General features: G+C 37.9%; 1 protein-coding gene across 10 annotated transcripts in view; it reads left to right on the top strand.

Moving 5' to 3' along the window:
- The window catches only part of LOC106867583 (zinc finger homeobox protein 3), a 502,463-nt gene that overhangs the window by 291,172 nt on the left and 192,193 nt on the right, over positions 1-19,098 (top strand). For all 10 annotated transcript variants that reach the window (XM_052974080.1, XM_052974079.1, XM_052974078.1 and 7 more), the window contains one exon: positions 12,715-15,988. In XM_052974080.1, the coding sequence (XP_052830040.1) occupies positions 12,769-15,988 (3,220 nt within the window). In that variant the 5' untranslated portion in view covers positions 12,715-12,768. The remainder of the gene's footprint in view (positions 1-12,714; positions 15,989-19,098) is intronic.

Here is a 19,098-nt window from a genome sequence, read left to right on the forward strand (position 1 = left end):
TTACCTTACCATTATGGTGGAGAGTTATAATGCCTAAGTGAAGAAGTCAAAAGTTCACATTCTATTTCTGATGTTCCCTTGTGCCCTGATCAAGGCACTGAACCATTTACTTCTTTTCCTGTATACCTGGAAGTACTATAGATAATAGACAAAAAAAAAAAAGGCAGAATGGCACTGGGTCCTTGGGCAAATTACTTAACTGTGTCTGTGCAATGTATTTTACTGTAAGAGCTTGTAACAAGAGGCAGAAGAGACAGTGCATATCACATGACTAGTTTATTCAGTAGCGAATTGGATGGGAGTACTGTTTGTTGTAACAAGATGATAAAAATGATTAGTCCTTTGCCTTACAAGTACAGTCCGTCGCAGATGCAGGAATGACCAAGTGGTTAAGTAGTTTACTTTACAATCATAACATTCTGGGTTCAATCCCAATGAGTGGTATCTTGGCCAAAATAACTCATAGCTTTAGGTTGATGATCCAAACTGTCTAAATGAAGCTGAATTGACAGAAACCATGTGGAATCCAGTCATATGGATTGCACCTGTTCATTGAAGATTCAAATTGTGTTATGGCTATATGTATCTGTGGAATACTCAACCATTTATATATTAGTTTAGTTTAACAAACAGGTAACAAACAAACTCAGTGCTTGTCATCAAAATTAATGATAGATCCATCAGTCGTCATCAGAGTTCTTCTGATAAACTTCTTTACAGTTAGATCTATAACTACATTTTTTTAAGACAGTAGAATGTAATTCTTGACAAATTTCATTGGTTCTAAATTCTAGTTGGTTGAGCGACTGAAATAGAGGCCCTTTTGGCTCTGTGTGTGTGTGTGTTGGGAAAAATTGAACTGATATTGAATCCCAGAATGTTCCATGCTGAGAGAGCAAATATCAAATAAAGTATTTCTTACAAGATTTTGGAGGTGAAAGAGAAGAGGAATAATTTAGAGGAAGAAAGTTTGTTGTTATCTCCAGGTCAGTTTATATAGAACAAACTAGTGATTGGAGCAATTCCAGCCATAACCATTCTGTTTTCAGTTGTAGTGTATTCAAGATTGATTAATCATGTGTCATTTTCAGAAATGTGGCACTTACACCTGTAAAGTAATCCTAAGGCAGACTTGATGCAATATGGTGTGTAATTAAACTGGTCCTTTAAATACCAGGTCCAGTCCATCTGATGACCTTCTATGCAACTGGATCTAGGACCATTTTGTCTAAGACAGTAGGGTGTGATTTAAGAGGGGTTTCATTGATATCGAATTCTTGCATGTTTGAGCAACTAAATAGTAATCTTCTGATTGGATGAAAACAAGGAGCAACTGGTAAGTTAGATGGGTTTTAATAGGAATGGTACTTAGTTCATTGTTACCCTTCATTTTCAAAGATTTGAGCACAGTTTTTAGAATACACTACACAAATTACAATTAAGCATTCCATCTAGTGATGTCTCTTTTGTGCCAATTATATTGCAGCCTTGCAATGACTTCAACTACAATTTTGAATATTGGCAAAAGACCACAGATTTCTAGATAGGAAATATTAACTTCCAGACAAATGACCAAAATGTCTTCAGTTTATATCATTAGTGCACAGTTTGAGACCATTTTACTGATGCTGCACTCAGCTATGAAACACAAAGTCCATTACGATGGGACTTGAACTTCGTCAGCCCTCTTTGAGATCTTTGATCTGGTAGAAAAAGTAGCCAGATCTCTGTGAAATTAAATCCTCCTGTCTTAAAAATTAGACACATTGGATATAATGTAACCAGAAAAAAAAAAAAAAAAAGGAACGAAACAATGGCTGTAGCTGGAATGCCTATAATCATGGATCTGCTCAATCAGGGCTCAACTAGGGCTCAACAACAACAACAATGCATGTAATCATAATCTGACTATTTGCTGTCCATTTCAGCTAAATCTAATCATCATCATCATTGTCATTTGTTTATTTTTGTGTCCACCTCACAACATCAATTTTAATGAAGTCATCGTCACCATCACCATCATCATTATCATCATCATCATGACCAACTCCAGTTGTTATTTTAACAACAATTACAATAAAAGCATCATCCTTCTGCTTGTCTGTCTGTCTGCTCATCTTAACACAATACCGACTTCATCAGTCTGTCTGTCTGTCTGTCTGTCCACATTAAACAGCAGCATTAACATCATTAACAAACATTGTGTTCTGTGTGAGTGTGTGAGGGTATGTATATATCTTTGTGTGTGTGTGTTAGTGTGTGAGTGTGTGTCCTCCTAACACCGACAATAATAACATTAGTCTGTCTGTATGTCCCTGCTAACTTCTTGCCTCTATCTCATTAGAGGAATAAAACACAACTACAATTGTAAACTCAGAAACTGTAATGAAAATTTAGTGAAGGGGCATCGCCATGCATTGTGTTCGGCTCTTCTTTGTTTGGTTTTATTATTATTATCATTATTTGTTCTCATCATCGTCATCATAACCACCATCAATATAACTGTCATTGTCTTTGTTGTCATCATCATCGTCATCGTCATCATCACAATCATCAACAATATTTGCTTGTTTGTTTTTGATTTTTAAAGAATATTTTGAAGGAGTTGAGGATTTATTTGCATAACACTGGCTGGATAGCCAGCAGGCTGGGCAGGGCTAGTTTGATCAACGAGGTCAGCCCAACCCAGCTCAACCCAACCCAGCTTATCTCTCTGCCCCTCTTGCATTACTGCCACTGACTGGCACTAGGAGATGAACAAACATGCACAGACATAGGCACACACATACTCACACACATGCATTCTCACACATACATGCACAAATGCACGTGCATGCGCGTTCATGCGTCTACACATATTGTACTGGTTTGTGAGACGGTTGGATGAGTGGAGGGATAGACAGATGACTGTAGTTATGGGTAATTAAAAACAAAATGAGCCATGGGAGATAACTCGAGTAGGCCAGTGGCATGGATTAAGGTGTAAAGAATTGAATGATGTAGGCAAAAACTTCTCAGTCAATTGACGTTTTTCTCAGAAGGAGAAAGAAAACAAACACCTAGCAGTGATTGTCAGCAGATTTACCCCTCCCCCTGCAGTTATTGTTTACTCTCTCTGCACACTTCTCTTAGCTCACTGCCATTTACTTTACTATATAGAAGCATGTAAAACACACATGCTCACATACTCTCATGCACCTTTACACTGCACAAACAATAAAACTTACTGGATACATGGATGGATGACGATGGCTCATCGCTGAATAATATGTCTCAACTGGGGACATCTTCTGCACACTGGTGCAAACATATCACTGCATAAACACTATGTGAATTCTACCTTTCTTTCAGACATAGCTTCACAAATATGTCGTATTGGATTCGGTCATACTGCATGGCCCATTGGACAAGTAACTCGTAAAGTAGCCTGGGTTGACTAATTGCCTTCTCAGTGAATTTGGCAGATTGAAAACTGTGCTGAAGCCCATCCTGTGTGTGTGTGTGTGTTTGTGTAACTTTTTAAACCCACAGCTCTGGACACACCTATGTATATGAATAGTAGCAGACATAGCTGTCATTTAGAAGTTCATTTGGCAACCTTATGGTTTTAAATTCTGTGTTACTGCACGGCACTTTGGGCCAGTGTTTTCCACTGTAGCCCCAGGCTGACCTAAGCCTTGTGAGTAGATTTTGTAGCAAAAAAAATACTGAAAAATGTCCATTGTGTGTGTGTGTACATTTGCATTTTACTGGAAAATTGCTAAGCTGCATGTGGTGATGTTGTCATTTCTCCTGAGAATAAATCGTTCTGTTGCTTTGGGGGCCTTCAAAGTAATGTGAAACAGGAAGTACCTTACTTGGAAAAACAGGTAAAGGTTAGAACAGGATCAAGAATGGAATCCAGTTGTAAAACAAAATCTCAAATTGTATATTTATGTAATCCATGCTGGCATGGTAAAAAAAAAAAAAAAGACTGGATGGATGTAAGAATGAACAAATGTTGTAACTGCACATATATGTGTGTGTTTATGCATCCTAGTGTCTATCTCCCTTTATTTGGCAACTGATGTTGGTTTGTTTACGTCCTCACAACTTTAATGGATTGGCAAAAAGAAGAGCTGACAGAATAAGCAACACAAAATAAGTACTCGGGGATGATTCAATTGATTACTCCCTTTCAGGCAGTGCTCTAGCATGACTGCAGTCAAAGACTGACACAAGGTGAAAGAGTACACATACATACATACATACATACATATGTACTAGCTGGCTGAGGGACTATCCTCAAGAGTGTTTGCTCTTTTAGCAACTTCACGTTCACCCCATCATCCTTCTTTGCTGTCCCCTCCCCCCAACTTTTTTTATGCTTCCTCTTCTTAACACGCACCCCCATTTCCCTATACTCTTTCTTTCACTTCCTTTCTTTTCTTTTTTTTATGTTTTTTTTTCTCATTTTTTTTGGTTCCAATGTTTTCTTAGTCCTCTCTGCGATTGCATCTGATTTGCTTAATTCTGATGCTAATTATAACTGCAGTGGCAGCAGTGATGTTCAGATTGATGAAGGACATGTTACTGTAGTTGTTGTTATTTAACCCCAACCAAGTCTGTCCTGCTTGAACAGGCTTACGATCAAACGGCTTTTCAGTTGCACCCATCATGTTCTTTTGTTCATATATCTAACACTACTTTGTCCAACTGTGTTTTTTTTAAAAAAAAAGAAATGATTGAATGAATTGGAAGATGATTTGGCTACTATTTCTAACGGGTCAAGCATCCACATAGAAGCTATCTCATTGGCTTAAGAGGTGGTGGGGAAATGGTAGTGATAGCCAGTGCTAAGAGTGTTTTTGTTGTTTGTGATGGTGGTAGTGGGAGTGGTGAGAATGGTGGTGGTAATAACAGTGATGGACAGTTAGTAGTTAAGGTTAAAGTGTAGAGGTGGGGGGGGGAGATGATTACAAGAGGCTGCATGGAGTGGTGGAGGTGGTGGTGGGGGAAGGTTAAGAATAGAACAGAATAGTCCACTCTATTCCTTTCTCTCTTTTCATATTCTTCCTTCCCCCTCCCCACTCCATAAGCTTAAGCTTGATAAGACAATAGCTGTTCTCTTTTCTGACTTCAGTCGAATTTCCTCTTTTTAATGGTGTGTGCATGCATGTGCTAATGTATGTATGTGCATGTGTGTGTGTGTGTGTAAAAATGTATGCATGTGTGTATGTATTACTCTAAGGGTCAATGTGTGTTTCTATATGTATTTTCCCAATATAAATATATATATATATATATATATGTACACATATATATGTTGATGTATATGAAGTTTATATTATATATTCATATGTGTGCATATATATATATATATATATATATATATATATATATATATATATATCCAGCAGTATATATATATATATATATATTGTATGAATGTATGTATCTCTCTCTCTCTCTCTCGCTCTCCCTCCTTCTCTCTTTTATCCTCTCTATGTGTGTGTGTGTGCATTGGCCTTTGTATGCATATACAGTTAATTAAGATTATTTTCTTGTTTTGTGTACTTGAGAAAGTGTATGTTTTCTGTGATATGTGTGCATAATTAAACTTATCTGACGTTTAACTACTTGAGAATTTGTGCGTGTGTGTGTGTATTTATTTGCTTCTGTTTGGACTTGTGTGTGTGTGTGCATTTCATTTTGTCTCTGCATACATTAAAAAAAATATATGGATTTTATTACAATAAGTTGAATCTGCCAGTTTCTTTGTACTTGTTAATGTGTCTGGGTTTTGCCTGTGCATCTGTCTGTATATGTGTGTACATTTGAAGCACTTCTTATAACAACTTACTTGTTCACAATTATTATTGTTATGCCTGTTGTCATTGATGGTGTTATTGTGGTTGTTGCTGAAAACGGTTGCCCATGTGTGTTTAAACTATGAACTCTTTACATGTTAGTCAGAGTTAACACCTTGGCAGAGAGACCTAAATCGCACACTGTATGGAGTAGGGGGTTAACTAACACCTTATGTAGATTGATTGAGAGCACACCATATAGAACAGGGTGTGTATCCAAATTCAGTCTCTTATCATTCGTTTGTTGAATTTTAACCAGTACTGCCTTACAGCATGAGCAATTGCCTGGGGTAGGGTTCAGAACCTCAACAGATCTAGTGGCCCAGTTCTGATTTATGTATATCAGTGAATGAATACTATACCAGTGTAGTGGGTAGTTTGCCCTAGGGTCACATGAGTCTAAGGCCTCAATTCCGATCTAATGTATGCTGTGATTTGTTGTCAATAAATAAATCTTATATGGCCTTGTGCATTGATTTGCCTGGGGGCCTATAATTCTCTGCTAAGTCGGTCTGATTTCAAAGATGAATTTTGCCAAACATACTTACACTATAAATAGTCTTGTGTAAACACCCAAATGCATGCGTGGCACAGTTGAAGAAAAACAGATCTTATATTCAATAGATATTGGGACTACTTTTCTTGGCTTATTCTTACCATTTTAAAGAACAAAAATTATTTTTAATTAAGTTTATTGAAAAACCTATAATGAAAGAAACTCTTTCTTTTTCATACATCACTGTATTTCCATTTCTTTTACCCTGATATTGCTTATTTATTTCTTCTTTGTTTGTGGTTTCAACTTCTTTCTTCCTTGTTAGCTTATATATATATATATATATATATATATATATATATATACCTCTCCTATTTCTCCTCCTCCTCCTCCTTCCTACCCCATTTCTTTTCTCTTCTTCCTTCTCTTCTCCCCTCATCATCCTTTTGCTGTGTCTCCCTCTCCCCTTCCTCCTCCTCCTCCTCCTCCTCTTCTTCTTCTTCTTCTTCTTCTTATATTGTCTCCTACCTTCATCTAATATTTTAAAATTGCTGCCAAGTAGTTAGGAAAATCCATTAATTTTATCTGCAAATATTAAATTCATAAGTATTACAATGTGTGTGTGAGTGGGCGAGGAGGGGGTGTGTTGTGTGTGTGTGTGTGTAGGGGGAGGAGGCATGGTGGCGTCTGTTGTGTGTGTGTGTGTGCGTCTGTAGGTGTGTAAGCGAGCATATGTGAATGTGTAAAGATGTTTGTGTAGTAATCTCTAATTGTTGATATATTTTATTGCTCATGAATGCCTTGTGTATGTATGTTTGTGTTCATGTAGGAAGGTGTAATTTATTCATGCATGTACGCGTTTCCATGTATGCGTATGCACATATGCATTAATGGATTTATAATTGTGCATTTATGTACATATCTATGTATGTAGCTGATGTGTCTGTGCAGTGGATGAATATATCTAAGTATATATATATATATATATATACATATATATATATATATATATGTATTAGGGTTTGTCTGCGCTTTTATATAGAATTTTCTAATTGCTGATGAGTGTGTGTTATGGTACGTCTGAATGCTGTAATATGTAATACCCTCTTTCTTTCTCTCTCTGTCTCTCTCTCTGCATGTGGATGGGTGTGTGTATGTCTGCGTAGGTGTACATGTAGGTGTGTGCGTGAGCATGTATATAACTGCATTATGATGAATGGTTTAGACTTAGAAGAATACGTGTTGTTGGCCAAACAATAAATCTTATCTGACACATCATTTAATTGTTGCTGCAGTACTTCGTCAAGCACCATTGTTCTCCTTCATCCCTGCCATGTTTACCGTGTAGACAATTATATTGGTATGTCTCTTACGTGTCACATCTGCTCTGACGTGATACAATAGCGGTGTCACAGTTCCTCTGCAGTGTTTGCCATGTTCTTTTCATCCATAAATTTATGCATTTCATTTGCTTCCACTCCCTCTTTTTCTCCCTCTATCTCTCTCTCTTTCTAATTGTTTCTCACCTTCTCCTCACCACCCTACCCACAACACCATCATGTCTGATCACACGTGTTCAACACATCATGCTCGCTCTATCACCAAAGCCTGGTCACATTCTCTCTGACACATCAGTCACACAGCCACTCTAGTGTATTTCTACTTGCACCACAGTTTATTCCCCCCCACCAATTATTGTATTGCATTTGTAATTAACTCAGTGTTACATGTTGTTGTACCATGGTTGAACTTGCTCAGTTACACCTCTGCATCAAACTAGTTCTACAGTACCACATGTTATAGAAAACCATGTTGTCTTGTATACATATTTTTGGCACAGGAAATGTATCATTTACATTTTGGTCAATAAGATATCCACATCATGCTATTTCTTTTACACTGATCACACTCAGTTACAAAAACTGTATTATAACTTTGTATATCAGAACATGATAATTAAACATGATTAAACATAGTTCTATCATTCAACTGCCATGCACTTTGTTGTGCCTTTTTCTTCTATTTTTGTTTGGTGTATCTATTAACAATATTAGTTGTTACTGTGTGAGCAGCAGAATATTAGTAAGCTACTATTTGAAACCAGCTTGACTCAGAATTTAGCTATGTCACTTCCACTTTGTACCTGTTGTTTCTGATTCATAAACTTCAGAGAAATGAGTTCTGTCCGAATGGACTATCTCTTGCTCGTTGCGTCTAGAAACTTAAACCAAGATGGCAGGAAAGAAGTCCAAGGTCCAATAACCTGTTGACTGCCAACATATTTCATAACGCTTATTTCACCAAGTCAAATAGAGTTCCAGGCAATTGACCAAAAATGTCTTCAGTTTATATCATGTTAGTGGAATTTAGTTTTATATTTTTTAGTCACTTAACTCTCGGATACTCTAGTCCACCTCTCTGTAAAGAAGTACAATAGACTATGAAGTAACTAACAACTACACAAGCAGTATTTCATTAGTTTTCTTCGGAGCTGAGTTCATTTTCATCTCTGGCTGTGAATAAAATAGAAGTGGGATGCTAATGGCCTGATCTTTGAGTCATCGGATCTGATCACTCACTAAAAATTCTTTTGCATATGAAATGTTAAGTAATTGGTTAAAAAAAATCCACACTGATTCGTTATAGCAGGAAATAATCATTTAGTGACTCTCCCAGCTACTAAGTCGTTGTTTAGTACTGCTTTAGCACTAATTGAGCAAACCTATCCCATGAGGTTTTTTTTTTTTTTTTTTACATACACAAAATTATCCAGTAGTGTCTTCTTGAAGGCAGCTGTAGTAAGATTTAGCTGCTATTTCTAGCAGGTTGAGCAACCATGTAAATGTGCTCTTGTCAGCTTCTACTGAATGTATTGTTGACTCTCCTCCTGCTGGTGCTAACAGGCTTGCTGAAGCTTTGAAATATATATTTCGCTGGTGGTGAAGGTCTCATGTTGATGTTTTTCTAATCAAATCCTCTCTGATGAAGCAAAACCTATAATCAAAATTCTCCAGCCGAAACCAGGTCTTTTGTACATCTTTTCCTTTAAGTTCAATGTAACCAGTGCTTCCTTATCTAACATGTTATTCCATTTTCCAAGCAGTACGATATGATCTGATTTGCCACTTATTTCTAGCAGGCTGAGAAGCTCTACAGGCACTTTGAGAAACAAGAGATATTTAACTAGCCATCAGTGAACTGCACAAGTTCTTCCCATAGCCGACAGTATTAAGATCAAATTGTCCTGTGAGCATACAGCCACAGTAGGCTGGTATGTTAACCAGCTGGACAGATGTACCTCAATGATGTTTATTAGTATATTAGTTAAACATTAGTGCTTATTAGTATCGGCTTCAGTTTCCTGTCTTTTTCCATTGATCTTAATTCAATTATAAGATGTGCTTGAACTAGATGACCTTCACTCGATCTACAAGTTACCTTAACATATTTTGCAGACTGTATATGCATTAAGCATCTGTACGTGTGTGTGTGTGTGTGTGTGTGTGTGTGTGTGTGTGCGCGCGTGTGTGTGTGTGTGCCACCACCGCCATCATCATTATCATCATCATCATTGTTTTTACACCCACCTTTCCATGCTGGTATGTGTGTATGAAAGGATGCGTAATATACGCATATACAAATGTGTGTGTGTGCGTGCGCATGCACGTGTCTATGTGTTAATACATATTCATAGTCATATGACTTCACATTTCTGTATATGCAAATATGCTGCCACACACCTATACACATGTATACATATATATAGGCACACACACACACACACACACACATATATATATATACACGCACACACAAACACACACACACATATATATATATAAGGATTATTAACTTTCTACTAGATTTTATTTTGGAATGATTTTATTTTGGAATTATGCCATGATAGTATGAATTCATATACACACATGCTCACACGTATAAATGAAAATAAAAATGAAAATCATATTCAAAAATAATAATGAAAAAAAAATAAAACACCCCCTCCAAAACAAGACGTATCCCTGTTAAGTGCGAGATAAATGCGAATATAGATAGAAGGTGATGTCAGACTTAAATTGTTAATTGAATTTTCTCTGTTGCCGTATTTCTCCAAGAGTTTCTGCTTTGCTGCTAATATGAAGAATTATCTCATCTTTCATATTAGCTTTGTACCTGGCACCAACTAAATGAAACTGTGTTTCTTGAAGACAAATCAATTACTTATCAGAAGCCATTTCTGTGTTGTTCTTGTTGTTGTTATTGTTGTTGTTGTTGTTGTTGACTTCTTCTTCGTCTTCTTTTTCTTCACTTATCCACCCCATTCTCCTACTTGTGTAGTTACATCTTTATATTCTGTAGACTTTGTATGTATTTATATGTGATTCATCTGTTTCTAGTTATGCACATGTATTTTGTGTGTACATGTGTGTGTGTGTGTGTGCTTATTGTAACTGCTGTGTCAGTACTCACACATACCTATGTGTTTGTGTGCATGCGCGCACATATGTGTGTGCATATATATTAACACATATGTATATACATACGTGCATTTGCTTACTCCTCCTACTCATAAACTTAAAGATGTGTTTATAAATATACAAATATGTGTGTGTGTGTTTCAGCATTGTAATGTCAAGTTTATGGATGTACAATATGTAAATTCTTAAATATATATTTTGTGCTTGCTTGTATTAGGATGCTTAATTTAAATCAGTATTCTTTAGGCTTCTCTGATGCAAATCTTTGCAAATACCAAGTTATGGGGAGTGGAATTGTGGGAATCTTACACACTGGTACATTTGTACAGAGCCAGCAGACAAATCTATGAGGAACAGCATGAACGTTCCAACGTCATCTTCTCTACTCATCATGTCTCTCTAAAGAGGGGAACACACGATGCATTTTGTTAAAAAGTTATTCTGCTAAAAATTTCAGATTTGCATAAAGCAATCATGTGCCTTTTGTGTGTTTATAGGTGTGGTTGTTTTTAGATTGTATACATTAAATAATATCAATAGTGTCTGTTATTATGTGTGAGTGTGTGTGTGTGTGTCTGTGTGTGTGAGCGCGAGAGAGAAAGAGAGAGAGTTCATGTGTATTTTCTGGTAGTGGATGTATGTTATGTATACACATGTAAATTTATGAAATATTGTGTTTGTGTGTGTGTGTGTGAATGCTTTTGTTGCTGTGTGTTACTTTCTCCCCTTGTCTTGTCTTTCACCAGATTCATGCTAAAATAAATTACAAACCAATTAGATTAGTTTCAAATCCATTTTATATTTCAAAGCTTAATTTGTTTTGTGAATCTTTTCTTCTGTGTGTCCTCAAAGTGTTTCACATTTCATACGCACTTGACACACTTACACTCACACTTTGCACACACAAACACACACACACACACACACACACACACACACACACGCACACACACATACCCACACAGACACAAACGCTTTTTCTCTTCTCTCCATCTGCCTGTCTTTCTCTTTCATATACACACACACATTCATTTCACCTTTTGCCCACATCACATCAATTCTCATCTCCTCATATGTGCCTCTGTGTACATCTGTTTGTGTGTGGAAGTTTTTTTTCTCTTTGAATGCTATGAAGAATATTTTAATGAAGCTTGGTGTTGTTCATTTAGTAAAGAACTGGAAACTTGTGTGTTTTATTATCTTCTGATGTCTGTCAATTGGTTTGCAGTCTTGTGGTTAGTTTTCTTGTGGTTTTGTTGTGGCTCATTGTTTTATTATGTTTTTGTTTTGGAAGGTTTAGCAGAGGTTAACTGAATGTCTTTAGTTCCAAAGCTCAGTGCAGCTAGTTCAGAAATTAAGTAACTTATGCATGCACGTTCACAAACACACAGACATGTACGCACGCACACACACACACACATCTTGTGTGTGTAAAATATTTATTACCAATGGTGACTGACTTCGGAGTTTTAAATATTTGATTCCTTTTGAGAAGCCTGTGTCAGCAAATATTCAAAGGAAGCAGTTTCCATTGATAATTATTCTTATGACTCTACAATCAGTATTGAGTACTTTATACAGAGTATGTTTTAGTACTCTTATTAAGTACATAGCTATAAAACAATTATATATTTATATGTTTTATATGTAGATACACACCACACATATCTGTCTGTGTATCTATATACACACTTGTACTTTATCTAATGATATCAACTTGTTTATTTAAATGTATTCATAAGCATTGTTATCATATGTTTATGAATTTACTTCCTTATAATTTCCAGCAACTATTATTATTGTTTTTAATACATATTGCTTTTTAATATATGTTAAATGAAAGAAAACTCTATCGTAATTTTTGCTTATAATTTCTTTTTCTCTTTTGCAGTTGGAAAAATGCATGGCTCATAGCAATGGGACCAGTGAGTTACGAGGCTGAAGGATGGACATTCCAGGCCTGAGCTCCGAAAGTCTGGAGGATCGTCATCCCCAGCCAACCATGACCCTTCCTATGACAACATTGTGTAGCTCCAACAACGATGACACTCTTCCAGCCCCGGCACAGCAACAGCAACAGCCTCAACAACAACAGCAAACACAGCATTGTTTCAGCAGCTCGGCAAAGATGGCTGATTCAATCGACCCATTTGGTTTGAATATCAGCAAGTCGGAACATTCATTCAGTCCAGTGTTGTCTGGCTCCACGACAAATGGTGTGTCCAGTCTGAGCACACTATCCGTGAATGCTTCCAAGGATGTTCGGGATGCACAATTTGTTCCAATTAATCATGCGTCTTCCATTAACGACGCCGAAGAATCAAGCATCGAAAGGTCGTCAGACCATGACGACGAGCCTGTGGAGTGTGGAGAATGCAACAAAGAGTTCTTGACTTTGCAGGAATACATGGAGCACCCGTGTGCCCGGTCTGAATCAGGTAGTCGGGTTGGTCGTGAGGAGAATCAAGGTTCAATTAGCGATAATGAATTGAGTGATGGGGAGAGTTTTGATGGCAGGATTGTGTATAATCCTGATGGCTCTGCCTACATAATTGAGGGCGCTGATTCGGACCAGAGTGATATAGACTCCATTGTGGATGTACCACAGCAAGAGGGTAGTATAATTGTGAAAAAGGGCAAAGTTGAGGACAGCAAGGCTTCCGTTTATCCGCAGATAGCAAATGCTTTCTTTGTTCCTAGGAACACAGCTTCTTTTTTCAATAATTTCTACATGGTGTCTGCTCAGAAATACATGCCCGATGCGCCGATCATGCATAGCTATCGTGTTTATGATGTTCGCTCAGCCAAGAAAGATTTGCTGAACGAGGGTAAGAGTGGAGACGACTGTTCAGAAAGTAATGAGAAATCTGCCATCCGATGTGAGGATAGCATATCTACCTCAAATGCTGGGGCAGCTACTGTCCCTACAAAACCAATTCTCATGTGCTTTATATGTAAACTTTCATTTGGTTATACAAAGTCTTTCATTGCCCACGCCATCGGAGAGCATTCAATGGATCTGAATGAGGAAGAAAAAGCAATAATGTCTCGGAAAAATGCGTCGGCGATTATTCAAGGAGTAGGTAAACACAAAAAGCCCCTTATGTCATTCCTTGAACCCAATCCAACTCCTGTCCCAGAAACTACAGTGTTATCCAACCCTAGGCATTTAACAAATTCTCATCCAACGTCAACTGTTTGTAGTACATCGGTTGATAAGGATAGTTCTACATCTGTCATTTATAGCCACGGACGTCCAAATACGTCTGAAAAACTCACATCATCTAGACATTTTCACCCACAGAACTGTTCTATACCTTCACAAGACTTAACTTCTCATATAACACATGGCCTGTCAGCGAACAGCGAGGCCGCAATCACTAGCGCAGCAGCCACGACTTTGTCATCGACACAGCTTCAACTGGCTACGTCAGTTGGTTGCCAGTTGACACCAGCTGCTGTGGAAACGACTACAACTGCTGCAGTCACCCCCGAAATCTCTAACCCCCATAATGAGGCCTCTATAGGAGACTCAAAAGTCCCTTCATCATCATCACCATCATCATCATCACACTTAGAGTTGGAGAGAGCGACTGTCAGTGATTCAGTCCCTCTCCCTTACTCTGAGAGCAATCACATTGAAAGAACAAACTCTCACACTTTCCTTACCTCCCCCATTCAAGGAATTCCTGGATTCTTGGGGTCCTGCGATGAGCATCCGCAAGGTCGGGCTCATGGGGTTGAATGCCCTAAATGTGATATGATCCTCAGCTCCTCTCAGTCGCTAGGTGGTCACATGACCATGATGCATTCACGTAACTCTTGCAAAACTTTAAAATGTCCCAAGTGTAACTGGCACTACAAATATCAGGAAACTCTGGAGATTCACATGAAGGAGAAACACCCCGAGAATGATGCGCAGTGTATTTACTGTGTGACCAATCAGCCACACCCCCGGTTAGCGCGTGGCGAGACGTATGCCTGTGGCTATAAGCCTTATCGTTGCGAAGTCTGCAACTATTCCACAACCACCAAGGGTAACCTCAGCATTCACATGCAGTCGGACAAGCATCTGAACAATGTGCAGGAACTTGCTAATGGCGGTGATATTAAGCTGCAGACTCAGAGTTTCAATCAAGAAAATGCACAACTGAAAAAAAACAAGCCAAAGCCAACTTGGAGGTGTGACGTATGCAATTATGAAACAAATGTGGCTAGGAACCTAAGGATACACATGACCAGTGAAAAACATACACATAACATGTTGGCTCTTCAACAAAATATGAAACAAATGCAAGGGGACATGTCACTTCACATGAACCCTGTCCTGCTACTGGGTCAACAAGACCCGGCTTTACTCAACCTTCAATCCTCCCTTTCGGCTTCTAATTCTCAGTTTTCATTTGATCAACCCTTGATTCAGCAAGGTACAACTCGGAACTTTGAAATCCCGGTTGACCTGAGTAAGGAGAATGATCTGTCGTGCTTTTCTTATGAAAATGATGAGAAACTCGCTGAAGGTGCTATGATGCTTCATTGCTGTGTGTGTAACATATTCACATCGGACACAATAGACATGTTGTCGCATCACCTGAATATAGACCGTACAAAACAGCATGAGACGGACGACATAATTATATCTGCAGGTATGTATATGTGTAACCTGTGTACGTATAAAACGAACCTGAAAACCAACTTTTACCTCCACCTCAAAACTGACAAGCACCTTCAGCGTCTGCAGCTTGTGAACCACATCAAAGAGGGTGGTGCCAACAATGAATGGCGCCTTAAGTACCTAACCGTCAACAATCCCGTTCTCGTGCGCTGCAATGCCTGTGAATTCTGCACGAACAGCATACACAAGCTTCAGATGCATGCAAACACGGAAGCCCATGAAACGTGCGCGCAACTCTTTCATCACTTGGCATCCATAGAGATGAAGATACCAGTCGGTCGACGTGAGTTTGTATGCACTCTGTGCAATTTTAGTGCTAGATCCAAGTGTCAAATGTTTCACCATGCGAAATGTATGAAACATGCACAAAATGATAGCCTAAGACAATTACAACTTCAGGAGCAAGGGAAATGCCAACCAATGGATCTATCAGAGATTTTCATTGTCAGGGAATACATGGACGACAACATACCCAAGATGTCAGACTCGGGTAAGCTAAAATATCTTTCATTGTTTATTTCTTTCTTATTATTCCCACATACATACACACAGGCCTTTGCAATCTCTCCATCATTCATTTTTGATGATTTTTGAAAAAAGAATTCTCAACACCTGTCTCTTTTTCTTCATCCATCATTAGCCATTAATATCATCACATCATTTTTGTTCTTGATATTTTTTCTTTGTCTTTCAAATTTTTTCCTTCTATTTCATGGTGTATGTATGTATGTATGTGTATGAAAAGTTTTCTTCCGTTATTTCATTTTCAGCCCATTTGGAAACATCTTTTGACCATTTTTGGAAATTACTGAATGAAGAAAAAGAGAGAGAGAGAGAGAGAAAGAGAAAGAAATAATGAGAGAGGGAGAGAGAGTTTGGCATTAATTACAGTGATGAATTCCTGTATCATGAGTTAAAAATTAACTGCCATTGTTTTATTAAATCATGTCCTTGGAATGAAGCAGTCGTGTGAGAATTTTTTGGTGGATTTATCTGTTATTGGAATGATTGCTTTCAATATCAATTGTCACAGATGTCATTCGTTTTCACACACGCACATATACAAGTTAAAATGCAAATACGTGAATGAACTTAAAATGGTTGATTGAAGAATTTGTAGATCCATGCAACCTTATCAAGTGAAAACAAATTTATCATGGAGATATTGTTAATGTGTTGAAATATTTTGCTTTGCATTTGTGCTTTTGTTGGTACTGAAATACCAAGATGTCACACTATGAACTACTCACCATGTGTGTGTGTGTATGTATGTATGTGCGTGTGTGTAATTATGTATGTATACACAACCATTTTAATCATTATTTTAAAACTATTGATTATCAACAGATTAGTCACAAATCATGAAAGGGTTAAACATTTTTTTTTTTTTATAGCTACTTTCAGTTCGTTTGCTCAGTTTGTGTACGTTGTGATTCATCTATAAGAATGTGTATCTGCAGATGTATGTATATATGTGTGTCTGTGTGTGTATGTGTGTTTGAGTCTCTGTATTATTAATGTGAGCGTGTAGGCGCGTATTTGATTGATTGTATTTGACTGTGTAGTAGCTGTGTGTGTATTGTATATCGTTTATCAAACAAGCTTTTTTAAGATAAGACCATTATGCCGACGTTTGTTTTGTCTTTTCATTGGCCTTTTAACTATGTTAAAGAAACGAGCCGTCGTGCAACGAAGTCACTATTTAGTTTTGCAGGAAGTCTTTTAACGAAAAAATATAATTGTTTTGAATTCCTTAATGAACCATCTCCTTCGTCTAAACATTTTTGTTTGATCATTTTTTTCTTCTCTATTTCATTGCTATCCGTTTCATAATTTATTTTTTTGTTTGTTTGTTTATTACTCTTTTCCCTGTCTACAGGGAAAGACAACCCAAGCCGTTTCTCAGCCACATTATCTCCTTTTTACCACAATCTTACTCGCCACCTCCCTCTCTTTTATTAGGTGCACTCTTTGTTCTTTTGCGAGAATTTGGAGCAATTATTGCTCCTGAAATAAACTGAACTGGAAAACCTTGTTGGAGCGAACCTGCTGCGTCACACACACACACACACACATACACATCTCCATCTACCTCCCTCACGCGCGCGCGCGCATCTCACGTATACGTTATTGTGAGTACACATTGTTACAGGCATGTATATATATGCATGATCTAATACAGATCTTTACCGTCTCCTTAATCCAAAAAAAGCCGCGTCTGCTTCGAGTTTTATTAATCTAATGACCCTTCTCTAAAGACCCTATAGAACAAGGTTTTATACCCACAGACCCCATTCACTCACCTAATATACATTCATACACACTCTTTCTTTCTCTCTCTCTCTCTCTCTCTCTCTCTCTCACTCACTCACTCACTCACTCACATACAGACGCACACATACAGAAGCACGGGTACGGCCGATAGATTGAGAAGCTGGCATCTTAGCCACGAATTCCCGTCTCCAAGTGACGTTGACTTAACAGAGGACCGGTGTATGGTGGTAACTGTAACTCAAGGGGCTCTGCGTTGTCACACACTTTACCACTTTGATTAAGGGTTATAAAGTCCCTGTGTAACAAACAAACCAGCCGGTGTTAACTATCGTTCAATTTGATCAGCTGAACAGTTGATTGAACAAATGGAAAACTCCTCGTCGAAGCTGATGCAGGATCTATCTATCTATCTATCTATCTATCTATCTTATGTGGAATATGCCTATATTTTGTTATAGCTATATAAATGCATCGCCTTGTGATGCATATCCACTTCGTGAATAAATATTGTACTCTAGTGCGCGTGCGTACACACACACACACACACACACACACACACACTACTAACGTATTATATCATTAATGTGTGTGTATATTTAATGAATAGTAGTGTGTCACACAAGTCATATACGCATTCATACATTCACGTAGATATAATTAGACATGACTGATATTGCAGTGGGTGTAGGAATAAAATACATACCATAACTCAAACTATCTTAATAAAGAACGGTGCCTGAGCCAGAAACTGTTGCCAAAACTTTAATTCTAGAAGAACCAGACAGTGATTGAGGGGGAGTGTGGAGGAGAATGAGAGGCAAAGAGATAAATGGAGTTGGTGTGTGAGAAAGAGAGAGGAGAAGGCGGAGAGGGGAGAGCATAAAATGTAACTGTTACGAATTCCAGCGAAGAATTCTCCAGAAATAATGATATTAAAGATTTCTAAATGCGGCACAAGGCCACAAGTCATACTCAAGAGTTGACGGGTTCTTCATTTTTATCAACCCGGTGGATGGGGGGGGGGTTTAAAAAAGAAAGCAAACACGGCATCGCTGGAGATTTGGACTAAAAAAAAAAATCAAGATGAGAGAGAGAGAGAGGGGGGGGTACAGTTCATAAAAATCGATCTCAGTAACTTGACTGCTTACTTATTTTCTTTCGAATCGGGAAGCATTAAGGTCAAATTCAGAAGAATTTGAAGACAAAACGTAGGAAGACAAAATGAATACTCTTTTAATTCGGTTTAACCATTTCAGTTGGGACCTGTCCTTGCTCAAACAAATAGACAAATACATACATACACACATACATGCATACATACACACA

This window comes from Octopus bimaculoides, chromosome 17, assembly GCF_001194135.2.
Source record: "Octopus bimaculoides isolate UCB-OBI-ISO-001 chromosome 17, ASM119413v2, whole genome shotgun sequence".
NCBI classification, from domain to species: Eukaryota; Metazoa; Mollusca; class Cephalopoda; order Octopoda; family Octopodidae; genus Octopus; species Octopus bimaculoides.